At 42.8% G+C, this 14,910-nt stretch overlaps 1 protein-coding gene across 1 annotated transcript in view; it reads right to left on the bottom strand.

Moving 5' to 3' along the window:
• LOC107293454 (ataxin-7-like protein 3) overlaps window positions 1-14,910 on the bottom strand; it is a 61,953-nt gene that overhangs the window by 35,035 nt on the left and 12,008 nt on the right. Inside the window, exon 4 of the mRNA XM_015822606.1 lies at window positions 1,232-1,329. Within this exon, the coding sequence (XP_015678092.1) occupies window positions 1,232-1,329 (98 nt within the window). The remainder of the gene's footprint in view (window positions 1-1,231; window positions 1,330-14,910) is intronic.

Genomic DNA, 14,910 nt, shown 5'->3' on the forward strand with positions numbered 1-14,910 from the left:
ACCCCTCCCATACACAGTCTTAATGGAATTGCCCTCTATTAGGCAGACCCTCCCCCCCTCCCCAATTCCAGGACCTACGCCCACCTCGCCGAGGCCTTCAGCCGGCCTGGGAGAATTAATTTCAGTTTGCCCACCCCTCTCCCTGGAACCCCCTAAAACCCGGACTAAAAATTTGATTAAAAATCCCCTTAGGTTGCGTAATAATTGGTAATTTTCCATTAAGTTGACATAATGTCATAGAACAAAAACTAATGATATATGGGTTATCAAGAGAGTTCATACAATCCTTGGGTTATGATACTGCCAAGTATACACTTCTGCAAAGATTAAATGATACTGAGCTCCAGGTGGAAGTAAATAGCTTGGAACAGGGAAACAGGATCTGGCTACAAAGCGTTGTTGGGAAGCTTCCTGTTTATAGTGCTGAAGTTTTTCTAGGCTAGGTATAATATTTGGTCTAAGAACCAAGAATGAAAACATGCTTGCCCATGTGGAATAGCAACAGTCCAACATGGGTTATTTTACTTCAGTATCTATAAGATATTAGTAATGCATCTTACCCCTGCTTTGTCAATAGTCTAGAACAGGGGTTCCCAACCAGGGGTGCTCGCACCCCCTGGGGCTTCGAGATGATATTCCAGGGGGTGCGAAAACTTGGCTTTTCAAAATTCTAGTGTATATGCATAATTCGTTGCCGTTATTTCGAACTTTTGTAAGGGGTGTGAGAATATATCAGAAGCGTTCTAGGGGTGCGGGGTATAGAAAAGGTTGGGAACCACTGGTCTAGAAGAACAGACAACTTTTGTGATTTTTTTAAAATTTTCTGGCCTGTGGCTATAATGAAGTCTGTTCCTCTGTAACATACACCCATCAGAGCAAGCTAAAGTCTTTCCACTCTCTAGAGGTCACTTCTGAAAACTTTTTTGTAGGGCCTTCTAGACCCAAAGTAGTATAAAACTGGCCAATAACAACTCAGCATGGCATTGGCAGCCTCTTACCCCCCACCCCAAGAGTTGGTCACCTAAAGTGAATCCAAATCTTTTGCATTAGACTCCATACCACAAAGTGCTCAAGATGCAAGTTTGCTCCTTTGAACCCAACAGGTTCCACCAGAAGAGCCTTGAGATCTAACTAGCTGTCAGAATTTCTCATTGAGTTGGCAGCCAAATTCAACATGAATTCCTTGTTCTAGAAAGAGCATGCACACAAATACATATTAGCTTCAGCTTACTTTTCTTCTCAGATCCATATGACCAGTCATTATCATTTATGTCATCATTGTCCTCTTGATCACTCTCAGATTTGTTCATGTTGTTACTACTTGCTATCCTGCAGCACGAGGAACAGGAAAGAAGAAAAAGGGTTCAATGTCATGGTTCCGATAGATGAAACCGTTTACAAGAACTTCAAGGCAAAAATTTCTTCCTTAAAGATACATTTTATTAGGAAACAAAATATCGGCACGTACATATGTGAACCCAAGACTAAAAATCCCCTCCCGTGGTTACAAAGTTACTATTGCAATTCTCACCCCAAATTGCTGTCATAAATCACATTCACCAATTGTTGCAAAACACGGGCTCTCCTCCCAGCTCTCCAGCCCGCCAAAATGTTATCAGCACTGACCTTGGTTCTCACACATAGGAATTGTTTTGGCTAACTGAGAACTACACACCCATTTTCCTTCATCTAAAATCTCTAAACTAAAATGTGGCAATGAAGACAAAATGAAAATGGCTTCAGTTCAGTTTGTCAGAGTGTTGACATTCAGCTCCCCTTAAAAGAAAGGAGAAATCCTGCAAATCAAACAAGAACAAAAGTTAAGAATCCCCCCCCCCCAGTTTGTTTGGATGTTTATCACAAAATTTACATATAAGTCTATCAGCTTTCACATCAGCACACTTCACCCAGGTGGCTTCTGATAATGGATATCCCTTCCACTGCACTAAATATTGCAATTTCCCTTTATACAATCTTGCATCAAGAATACGCTTCACTTTGTAATGAGTCTCTCCAGCCACCACAAGCGGACCAGGTGCTTTCTTAGGAGGGGGGTCTCATAGTTGAACCTCTAAAAGGCTTCAACAAACTACAGTGAAATACTGGGCGGATCTTTCCCAAAAGACGAGGGAGTTTCAGTTCTACAGTAACTGGGTTTAAGATCCGCACTATGGGAAAAGGTCCCAAGTATTTCGGTCCCAATTTTTTGCTAGGTAACTTAAGTCTTAGATACTTTGTAGAAAGATAAACTTTTCCCCCCACACGAAATGACTTTTGAGGTGCCCTTTTCTTATCAGCTTGCTTTTTGTAAATTTCTGAGACTTTTTTCAAAGCTTTCTTTGCATTGTCCCAGACATCTCTCTAAGCGGACACCCATTGATCTAAAGTCTGAGAGGCAGGGGGTTCCTGGGGATATTCAGGCATCGGAATGAAATCCCTCCCTGTGGCTATCTTGAATGGTGTAAAACCGGTGCTGCTGTGTACAGTGTTGTTATAAGCCACTTCAGCAAAAGGGAGATCAGTCCAATTCATTTGTTGATAATCCACATAGCATCTAAGATACTGCTCCACCATTGCATTCGCTTTTTCAGCCGCTCCATTCGTAGAGGGATGAAAAGCCGATGACAGTCCTTGTGTAGCACCAATCAATTTGAGAAAATCCCTCCAGAATCTGGCCGTAAATTGAACCCCCCCCCCCCGTTGGAAATTATCCATTTTGGTGTTCCGTGTAATCTGTAAATATGCTTGAGGAACAACTTAGCCAATTTCTGGGCAGATGGGAGGCCTGAGCAGGCAATAAAGTGAGCCTGCTTTGAAAAAAGATCAATCACGGTCCATATTACCGTATTTCCTCTACTTTTCGGTAACTCAACAATAAAATCCATAGCGATCTCTTCCCATGGTTGGGACGGATCTGCGACAGGCTGTAACAGCCCAGGGGACTTTCCTGGGATCCTTTTCATGGTAGCACAGACTGCACAGCTTTTTACATAGTTCTCCACATCTTTCTTTAAGCATGGCCATCAAAATTGCCTCCAAATTAAGTGTAGTGTCTTTAAGTAACCAAAATGACCAGCTTGTTTAACATCATGGCTGCGTTGGAGTGCTTGAAGTCTGAGTGATTCAGGCAAATATAATTTACCCCCTTTCCAAGCCAATCCATCCTTATAGGTCAGGATAGTTTGATTGTCCTTGAACCATTGGTCATTTATCAATTCTTGTTTTAACTTCTCTGTCAAAGGATCGTTTGGGTTAGGAGGTTTCGCGTGTTGTTGCCTCTGAGGGGTTATTTGAGAAATAACTTGAGGTGGTGGCATAATAGAATCTATGACTTGTTCACGTTGGTTTTTGTATTGGAGCAATCTAGAGAGGGCATCTGCTAAGAAATGTTTTCCTCCCGGTAGGTATTTTAAGGTGAAATTAAAGCGATTAAAATATTGCGCCCAGCGCACTTGTTTGGGAGATAGTTTACAGGGAGTTTTCAATGCTTCTAAGTTTTTGTGATCAGTCCATACTTCAAAAGGCACCTTACTTCCCTCTAAGAAATGATGCCACGTCAGCAAAGCCCATCTAATTGCAAAGTCTTCCTTTTCCTAAACAGCCCATCTCCGCTCTGTGTCAGTGAGCTTTTTTGAAGTGTAAGTGCAGGGCTGTAAAATTCCCTCATGATTTTTCTGTAACAGCACTGCCCCCACAGCCACATCACTGGCGTCCACTTGAATAACAAATTGCTCCTCAGGATGAGGGTGTTTTAGAACTGGCTCAGCTGCAAACAGTCTTTTTAAATTCTCAAAAGCGGTTTGGCATTTTAACGACCAGAGCAAAGGCTGACCTGGTCGTGGTTTCCCTCCATCTTTTCCAGTTTTTAATAGCTCCGTAAGGGGTAAGGCAATCTCGGCAAATGAAGGAATGAACTGGCGATAGATATTAGCAAATCCCAAAAAACTTTGGAGCTGTTTTCAAGTTTGTGGGGGCTGCCATTCTATCACTGCTTTCACCTTAGCTGGATCCATTTCAATGCCTTCGTTGGAAATTCTGTAGCCCAAATAATCCAAACGCGTCTGATGGAATTCACATTTTGAAATTTTGGCATAGAGCTTAGCGTTCAGTAATTTTTTCAGTACCTCTTGCACTAAGCTTATGTGTTCTGTCATAGTGTCTATATAGATAGGATGTTATCAAGATACACCAAAACCCCTTTGTACAAATGATCATGCAGCAACTGCATGAAAATGGCCGGAGCTCCGTGTAATCCAAATGGCATAACTTTGAACTGATAGCTACCCAGAGGGCTGTTGAAAGCAGTTTTCCATTCATCTCCTTCTCTTATCCTCACGCGGTAGTATGCCTCTCTTAGGTCTAATTCGGTAAAAATTCTTCCCTTCGCCAGATGTGCTAGAAAGTCCTTCATTAAAGGGAGAGGGTATATATTCTCCATGCTCACCGCGTTCAGACCTTTTAAATCAACGCAGAGTCTAAGCGATCCATCTTTTTTCTCCTTAAAAAGCACAGAGGCAGCCACTTTGGACTTGGCAGGTTCTGTTGTGATTCTTCACCAGCCAGTGGATCTGGCAGCTGAGTCTGAGGACTCAGATGAGGAGGAGGGGCCTGGAGTGACATTAGAGTCAGAGGAAGGCTCTGAGGAGCTGCAAGACTTACGGTCGGACAAGGAGCCTGGCCCCTCTACTTGCGCTCGGGATGAGACAGCCTGAGTTGGACAGCGATGAGGAACAGCTGGGACAAATCCCAGATGCACGAATGCGCAGAGAGGAGAAGCGAGTAGGACAGAGGAATGCAATGGGGCAGCTCCATAGGCAAAGGAGAAGGCATTAGGAAGCCACGCCTTGGCTGAATTATAAAAGGGGAAGGTGTGGGAGGTGCTGGTTGCCGAAGGCAACTGTTCGTGCTGAGGATCGAGTTTCTGTGGACTGTGTTTGTTTGCCTTGGACATTGACTCAGGTCTGTGAAAATAAAAGGGATTGTTCTTTTCTTACGGTTCCTGCCTGTTTCTTGGAAGAGGGATTTCTCGTTGTGAGTACAGCAAGGACTCACGTAGGCTGGGACAGAACAGGTTCAATAAAACCCCTCGCTAAATTTTTATCAATGTACTGCCTCAATTCTTCCACTTCAAGGGGGGGGGGGGTCACTGCATACATCTTTGGCTTAGGTAACTCAGCTCCTGGTAGAATCTCAATGGCACAGTCACTGGGTCTATGGGGTGGCAGGAGGTCACATTCTGCCTCACTAGATACTTCTGCCAAGTCTCTGTATTCACTGGGAATGAGAGGCACTCCTGGCAGGGAGTTCGTCACCACTTTTAGTGTCTCAGATGGTGGTTTTGCTGCCCCGCTGGCATTGTGGGAGGAGTTGGGGGGTGATGGTCCTATGGGTAACCTCAGGGTTCTCATTCCTTCCTCCCACATCAGGGGTTTCCACTTGTCCAACCAAGCTAAAGCTAAAATCACTGCTTCAGTCATTTTTGGAGCTACCACAAATCGGATAAATTCCCAATGTTCCCCTACCTCTAGTCACACCCGCTCCGTCAGGTGGGTTATTAAGGTTCCGCCCATTAAGGATCCGTCTGCCTGCTCAAACTTCATGGGGGTGGAAAGCTGTCTTGCCCTGATGCCTAACTTGAGGACAGTCGGGAGGCTGATTAGGCATCGCAAACACCCAGAGTCTACTAACACCCTTAAGTCCATTTGGACGCCCATCTTGGGAACTATGAGTTTGGCAGAGAGGGAAAAAGTGGAACAGGCTGACTCACCATTGGGTCGTTCTCTCCCTCATCATCGCTGTCATATGGAGCAGGTGAGATGGCAGCTTCAGCTGGAGCCTCGACCCTCTCTTGAGTAGGTGAGGTGACTTGAGTAGCTTGCTCCTGAGTAATCCAATTCGGTTTCTCTCTAGCGGGCGGCTGGCTTTCCTTTTTCCTTTCTGGTGGAGCTGAGGTGTTTTTTTGCTGAGGGAAAGGAACTGGACAAACCGCCGCCCGACTGGCCACATCTAAAACACTTGATCGGTAGTCCCAAAGGTGCTTTTGAAGGTTCAGTTGTCCCTGTCAGTGGGGTTCGTTGGGCAGGTGGACGTCGTGTCTGGTCTGGTCTTGGTCCAGGTCCAGAGGTTGGTGGTTTCTTGTAGCGAGTTAGCTCGATGTCTAAATGCACGGCCAAGCAATACCACTCCTGGAGTTGATCAGGGATCCCCCGGTAGACACAAGCCTGGAATAGATCTGGGTCCAGACCGTACTTGAAGTGATGAACCAGGGATCGTTCAGGCCACTGCTCAATTCTGCCAGCCACTCTTCGGAATTCACAAACATATTCCTTCGCTGGTTGACCTCTCTGCTTTACTTCATGAATATCCTTTTCAGCCTGTAAAGCTATGGATCCGTCCTCAAATCTGGTTCTTAACCCTTGGATGAATAGATTGTAGTCCCATAGCTCAGGTGCTTGCTCGTTGTACAAGCTGTTTAGCCATTCTGCTACCTCTCCTAGGTTCGCTGCTATCCCATCGACCATGGTGGCATGGTCAGGATAGGCATCCCAAGGTGGCAGTCAGTGGGAATTCACCCTCAGCAGCCTTTGCAGAACTTTTTTGGCTGGGTTGCCTCTGAACGGCAAGAATCTCTGCTAGGCAGGGTCCATTCTGATGACCAGATGTGTTCCCGCTGGATTTCACGTTCCTTTGGCCTTGCACCCGCCACCGGTGCGCCTGCCGCTGGAGCTACCGACACCACACTCTCTATCAGGGTTATGGCTTGTGCTCCGTCCACCGATGTAGTCACTGTGGTTACAGTGCTGGTGACAGGTTCCTCCTTTTTCTCCATCTTGGGTCTTCCCTGAGTCTTTGTTGTCCTCCACATGGATTTGGGTAGGTAACCGGAGCTCAGGACCCCGTGAATTTAATTTAAATGTGAGTCTTGGGTTAATGTCATGGTTCCGATAGATGAAACCGTTTAAAAGAACTTCAAGGCAAAAATTTCTTCCTTAAAGATACATTTTATTAGGAAACAAAATATCGGCACGTACATAGGTGAACCCAAGACTAAAAATCCTCTCCCCCTGGTTACAAAGTTATTATTGCAATTCCCACCCCAAATTGCTGTCATAAATCACATTCACCAATTGTTGCAAAATGTGGGCTCTCCTCCCAGCTCTCCAGCCTGCCAAAATGTTATCACTGACCTCGGTTCTCACACATAGAAATTGTTTTGGCTGAGAACTACACCCCCCCCCCTTTTCCTTCATCTAAAATTTCTAAACTAAAATGTGGCAATGAAGACAAAATGAAAATGGCTTCAGTTTGGTTTGTCACAGCGTTGACATTCATTTCTTTTTATTTCAGGACTAGCTGTACCCGGCCACGCGTTGCTGTGGCTCAGTCTGGTTAAATGGAAAAGAAAGAAAAGAGAAAGTGCACGTTTGTAATATGTTTAATTTCACAATGCTAGCGTGTGTTGCTTTTACGTCCAACAGATGGTGCTGTTTTTCAAAAAAAGCATGTTTTACCTGTCACAGGTGTGACATCTATATAATAGTAGGTATATAAAAACATGCGCGTATTCGAATGCAACATTGTGTCAAAATTTCAAAGCAATCAGTGAAGAACTTTCAGAGATTTAAGATTTTGAACAAACGAACATTTACATTTTTATTTATATAGAAAGATGGGAGACTACAATTAGAACTGCAGCTTTCTACTCCAAACCACTAACTCATGCAAAAGGTGACTGTGATGAAGCAAAGCACTGTTCCATGTCATTGCCAGGCAGAAAGGAAGCCCAAAGATGATTGTTCTTGAGTGTTATCTGAAATGGGTATGAATCCTAGGAAAAGGATGAGCAGAGTTCAGGTTTCCAGGACTGTTGTTTGCTTCTTTTTTAAAACCAGAAACTCAGACCCGCTAACACAATATTCCACTTTATATCTAGTACTGCCCTAGAACAGGGGTCTCCAAACTATGGCTACATCTGACCCTCTGGAAGGTTCCTTCCAGCCTGCCAGCTCCTCCCATGTGGTGTGCTCTGATTCTTTCAAAACAGTACAGGGAGAAAAAACAGGGTTGTATTCATTATTTGGAAAGGAAGGTAGGATTCCCTTGATTTTTCTGATGGGGGGTGTGTGAGCTAGCAGGAGGGTTGCTGGACAAGGAAAGGAAAGCATCTTCCCCTTTAAAATTTGCACCGGCTTTGAGCTGGCTGGAAGGTTACTTCCTTTGCAGGGGGGGATGACCCAAGGGGCTCCCTTGGATCTCCCCCCACACACAATGCCTGAGAGGGGAGGGGGAAGGAGTGATCTGGACTGCTTGGGCACTGGCCTGATCCAGCGTAGCTTCTGTTTTTATGTTTTATTGCCAGAATTTCTTTGCTTTGTTTTACTGGTGTTCTTTTGGGGGGGGTGTGTTTATTATTTCTATTCTGTGCCACAAAACTGGGTAGATCCTCATTTAATGTACATTTGTAAAATTTAAGTAAAAATTATTTTAAAAAAGAATAGCCTTTTCTTATCTGCAGTTATTATTTCTTCAGAGTGTTTGCTAATGTTTGACATTTTTTTATATCATTCATCTGTACAAGCACGGCATTGTTTCTTTGTAGTTGTCATATTTCTTTTTTGCTGTTGTGAATCATACCACATTGAGCAAAATAAAACACATTCAATTAAGTTTTATTTGCTCATTTATAAAACTGATTCTTCCCCCAGCCCTCAAATGTTTGCAAAATGTCCAATGTGGCCCTCAGACTGAAAAGTTTGGAGACCCCTGCCCTAGAACATGTTCCAAAATCTATTAGAGTTTTACAGCTTTCCAGCACAAAAATAAGCCCAAAAAATAAGCACACATTCAAAATGAGCAGGAGGCATATTTTAGAAAAACTTTATCTATAAAATATATATAAACATGATACATACATTTTCATTCAGCTCTGGGGAACATCAACAACTCTTAACTTGGAGATCAGAAAAAAACAAACAGAAGACTAAGACACGCCCAGACCTAGGCTGGATCACATGCCTCACACAGCCAATACTGTGTCTTAATCAAAAACAGTTCTCATTGGCTGGTTTGTTGCTATGGCTATTCCAGTTCATAAAATTTCTTACACACTGACGCTCCTCCCTTTATGACTGGAATAGACATAAAACCAAATAACTTAATACTCTTCCCATGGTGTACTCCACCCAATGGTTTGGTCATTACATCTGCCAGATTGTCATCTGAAGAACAATGAAGCAAGCAAATTTGTTTACTTTTGATGGCTTCTCTGACATTACAATACTTAATGTCCACATGCTTGCTTCTACTTTTCACTGTCACCTGTTGCCATTTTAATGCAAGCAGCATTATCTTCAAATACTGTTACAGCTTCTTTAACTTCTATGTTTAAATCCTTTAACAGCTGTACATACCAGGTTACCTCTGAACAAAGTTCAGACAGAGCAATAAATTCTGCCTCCGCAGTAGAAATAGCTACAGTTGTTTGTTTTCTGGACTTCCATCCAATAAAAGTCCCTCCAAATAATACCACAAACCCAGAATTGGACTTTCTGTTTTGCACATCATTGGCATAATCACTGTCAACATAACATTTTAACTTTAACTCTTCAGAGACCTGTATTTGAAGACCCAAATTCACAGTTCCCTTAAAATACCTCAGAATTCTCTTCACACCCATCCAATGCAACTGCGTTGGTGCGGCAGTAAAGCGACTTAAGATGCTTACTGCACAAGCTATGTCTGGTCTGGACCACTGTGACAGATATAACAGGCTTCCTATTGCTGACTGATATATCTCCTGATCACAGGCTTCACTTTTGTCCTCACCCAAAGTGTTGTGAAAATCTATGCTCATAGGTGTTGGAGCAGAATTACAATCTTTCATGTTGTATCTCTCCAACAGTTCAATTTTCCTTCTTTGACTGAGAACGTAGCCACCTTTCTCAGTTTTTTGTATCTCTACACCAAGATAGTTTTGTATTTCACCCAGACTTTTCAACTCAAACCTTTTCTCCAGCTGATTAGCAAATTCCTTCACCTGTGCCAGATCCTTTGCAATGAAGCAAAGGTCATCCAAATGCTAATAATTGGCAATCCCCACCGTGGAACCTTGCAGTATATATACAACCATCAGCCTTACAACTCTTGAACCCAAGACCCTTCAATGCCACATCTAAACAGATGTTCCAGTTTCTGGCTGACTGCTTCAGCCCATAAATGGCCTTGTTCAGTTTATACACAGTGCCAGGCTTTTTACTTTCATACCCTGGTGCTTGAACCATGTGCATTTCTTCCTCCAACTCTGCATTGAGGAACGCTGTGGTTATATCAAAGCGCCAAATTTTATGCCCACGTGCCGTTGCCAACACTAGTGCCAACCTTATAGTTCCACTTTTTACCGTTGGTGCAAATACCTCATCATAGTGCACATTTTTCTTCTGCGAAAACCCCTGTGCCACTAATCTTGCCTTATATTGGACTTCATTGTTGGGTAACACTTTCTTTTTGTATACCCATTTACATCCTACAGCTTTATAGCCTTGTGGCAAAGTCATAGAGGTGAACACTTTATGTTCATCCATGGATTTCATTTCTTTGTCCATGGCCTCTTTCCACTTCACTTGCTCCACTTTGGGTAGTGCCAATACTTCTCGATAGTTTCTTGGCTCATACCACACATTACACACCTTTACTTTCCCAGCAGAATACCTGTTAGGTGGAATCCTCTTGTTCCATCGCTCTGACCTGCGTGGAATTGACTGGTCTTGACTGTCAACCCTTTCCTACTTCACATCAGAGTCACCATCTTTTTCTGACTCCTTTTCTTGTCCTTTTTCAGCTTCTCCTCCCTGAACGCTGACACCATCATTAAGTGAGTCACCATCATTGAGTCACCATCACTAAGTGAGTCACCGTCACTAAGTGGTTCATTTCCAGAATTGGCATCAGTTCTGCTCTAATTCTGCTCTGCAAACCTAGCAGATCTGGAAATTACTATACTTCTGCTCCCATCACTAAAGCGATAGCTCTTTGAGCCAGGCTCATAGCCCATAAATCTGAGCTTTCTAGACTTTTGTTGCCCTTTTCTCCTGATTGCCTTTGGAATATGCACCCATGCATTGCTTCCAAACACCCTTAAATGTGCCAGAGATGGCTTTCTCCCATATAGCACAGCATATGGAGTATCATTTATAGAGGAACTCCACAGCCTATTGACCAAATAATTGGCAGTCAACATGGCTTTGCCCCAATAACGACATGCTCAGAACAGAATCCTCCAGCAGTGAGTCTTTCATGGTCTGCAAGACTCCATTCCGTCTTTCAGCCACACCATTCTCAGCTGCTGTGTACAGATTTGTGCGTCTTATGTCTTATTCCTAGCTGCCCCAACCACTGTTGAAAACTTGCTGACATGAATTCTGAACCCGTCAGTTTGCAGCTGGCATACCTGTTGCCTATATCTTCTTTCTGTGAAGCTCACCCATTGCTTGAACTTCTGCAGCACCTTTATTTTGCTCTTAAGCAAATAACAGAAACCAAATCTGCTGAAATCATCTACAATGACCAGCGCATACCTTGCTCCTCCCAAGCTAGCTTGCATTGGGCCTACTAAATCTGCATGTACCAGCTCTAGAACCCTTGTTGTCTGCCTTGTGCTCTTCTTCCTTACTGGGAACACCTTGGATTTCGATGATTTACATACTGCACAGTCTAAGTATGCCTTACACCCTTTTAAGTTTAATCCCTCTGCAAACTCTGGCATCCTATGCAACACTCTGAAGCTGGCATGGCCAAGCTTTCTGTGCAAGAGATGAGTGCATGAATCATGTTGTGCCACATTACCAAATGTTTGGGCACATTGAACCCTTTGTGCCTGCAACACATAAAGATTATCCTGTTTTATGCCCTGTGCACATACATTCCCATTTCTTTTTATGAGACATTTCTGATCTACAAATGTGGTCTCAAACCCTTGTTTGTCAGGACTGGAGACACTCAGTAAATTATGCTCCATTTCAGGCACACATAATACAGTATTAAACCTTTCCTCCAGACATGGAATCAGCACACTGCCTTTCCCTGTGACTTTTGCCTTCTGGCCATTTGCTAAGGCCACTGCATCTCCTCCAGTTGAATCCAATCTGGAAAACAACTTAGAATTATTAACAATTGTTTGACTAGCCCCACTGTCTATTAACCATTTGTCTCTACTATTAGAATAGTTAACTTTTGCAACAGCAGCTTGTCCATTTGCTGTTGTTCTTCCTTGTAAACAGTCTTTCTTGAAATGAGTTTCAGCCCCACAAATGAAGCATTTCTTTTTTTCCTGTTCTTTCTTCTTGGTATTTCTCTGCTGAGATGCAATCCGATCTCTGTAGCCAGTTGGTCTGCCGCTTTGCTCTCTCTGCTCCTTGGACCCCCACCTCAGGAATTTCTCCTCTCTGCTCCTTGGACCCCCACCTCAGGAATTTCTCTCCGTGGCTTCTTCTAAAACGGTGTTTCTGTTCCTCAGAAATCAAACAGGCTTTAAGTGCTTCCATACTTAATTCCTGTTCTGGTCTACATTCAAATACAGCTGAAACGATGGCCCACGTTTCATCAAGACTATTTAGTACCAACAGCACCTTCTGAGATTCAGGAATCTGCATTCCTCGCTGTTCTAATTCAACAGTTTTTGCATGTGGAGTAAATGCACTTCTATGCTCTCTTGTGGAAGCAGCCGGGCTCTGTACAATTGCCTCGATAATTGCACTATATTGTATGCTGAAGCACTTACATGGACACTTCTCAACTTCAGCCAAACTTCTTTTGCAGTTTTTAAGTCAGCTACATTTAAGAATTGTTCATCTTCCACACTTAAGATGATATAAGCCAGTGCCTTATCATGCCTCCATTGATTTGCAGCTGCTAATTGTCCCTGGGGTGGATTAATCACAATATCCCAGAGCTCCTTAGCCTTCAGGAAGCATTGCATTTTTGCAGCCCAAATAAGATAATTCTTTTGACCCAATCAAGGCAGAGAGCTCTCCTTTAAATCAGCCATCCTGCAAGCCTTCAGCTAAGCAGCCTCTGCCTTTTTCTTGTTTATTTAACTCAGACAGTCCTTCAGCTTAATTACAGCTCCATGTTGAGCCTCAGTCTTTTTCTTCAGTCTGAACTGTGTGCAAGGGCTGGCTGGGATCTGGGCCCATAACCTGTTAAGAGTTTTACAGCTTTCCAGTGCAAAAATAAGCCCCAAAATAAGCACACATTCAAAATGAGCAGGAGGCATAGTTTAGAAAACTTTATAAAATATATATAAACATACATACAGTTTCATTCAGCTCTGGGAAACATCAACAACTCTTAACTTGGAGATCAGGAAAAAAAAACACAGAGAAGACTAAGACATGCCCAGACCTAGGCTGGATCACATGCTTCACACAGCCAATACTGTGTCTTAATCAAAAACAGTTCTCATTGGCTGGTTTGTTGCTATAGCTATTCCAGTTCATAAAATTTCTTACACACTGACAAAATCCTCAGATACCAAAGATTCCTGCCAAAAAAGAAAATGCAGAAAGAGCTTCCTGAGAGTAGAAAGTTGGAATCTGTTAGGATTAATTTTATTTAAAGACAAAATCCAGTACAAAACAAGCAAGGGTCTTAGTTACCAACTGAGGTCACTATATTTCTTAGCATGTATAGCAGACTTCCTCAACCTGGGTGCTATCTATGTATGGATTCTAACTTCCAGAATTCAGCAGCCACTATGATGCCAAAACTGGGGAAAGCAGGTTTACAAACTGTATAGCATTTCAGATGAAACTTGTCAGCAATCCTGTAAGGCAGGTCAATACAAAGAGACTCAAACTGCAGTGGAAACAAGGTGCTAAGACATGTAGAAGTTGCTTGTTCAATTCCGGTTTTGCGCAGTAGCGCAAGTAGCCGAGGGATCGTGGGGTTCTGTACCCTACGGCCGATTCTTTTCTGTTTGGGGACCCTAAATGGGCCTAAAGTTCCCCCGGAGAGGCAACAAAGAAGGAGGGAAGCCCCGCCGACCGCAGAGAGATGGCGGTCAATACAGTCGTTCTGGGAAAGACCTCCAGAAACCAACAGAAGAAAGGTTAGCTTTACTCCAGAGTCTAACCCAAGCTACAAGCAGCTGAAGCCAAAAAGCACTAAGTTAAGCTTGATCGTAAACAACGTGTTTGGAACTGGGTAAGAATACCGATTCGCTCTCTTCTACTTGATAATTGATTTCCTGGAGAAAAAAAAACCAAGAAGCAAAAATCCTCTGAAAGTGAGAGGAGGGAGATTTTTGCTCCACCCTCCCACAGACAGAAGCGGCGAATTACATTTTTATGGGGGACAGAAATATACTGAAATTAAATGAATATAAGACTTAAATCTGGATAAGTGTGAAATTGGTGGAATTAGTTTAAGACTTTCTTGGCAAAAGATTATTGATGAAAACAGAAGGCAATTGCCTGTTTTGAAAACTGAAAAATGAATTGGTGCTGATATCTAGTGGTGGATGAAAACATACAATTATAGCTACTCTAATACAGGAATTGGCAAGCCTAGGAAAAGATAACTTGTTATTGTGACCTTCAACATTTTAACTAAACAAAGAACAGCCATAATAAAGAAAAGAAAACATTTTGGGCTATCTACAAAGCAAGAACCATAAAACATAGAAAATAAATTGGCCTTCCTGGATTATAAAGACTTATTGAACTGTGACTCTGAAGCTGTTTGCAGAGAAAGGAAAACTTTGATTTTGGCTATCATGGAACATCAGAGATCTGCAGAAAAAACATATCAAGAAAAAACAAATACTTTCCAGGAGGAAATGTATGCTAGGTTACAACTAATACAAATGACAATGATTTCAAACCACAAGGAAATTAAAAATAACTTTGAAAATTT

Source organism: Protobothrops mucrosquamatus, unplaced genomic scaffold, assembly GCF_001527695.2.
Source record: "Protobothrops mucrosquamatus isolate PMUCROS unplaced genomic scaffold, P.Mucros_1.0 scaffold1623, whole genome shotgun sequence".
In the NCBI taxonomy this organism is placed as follows: Eukaryota; Metazoa; Chordata; class Lepidosauria; order Squamata; family Viperidae; genus Protobothrops; species Protobothrops mucrosquamatus.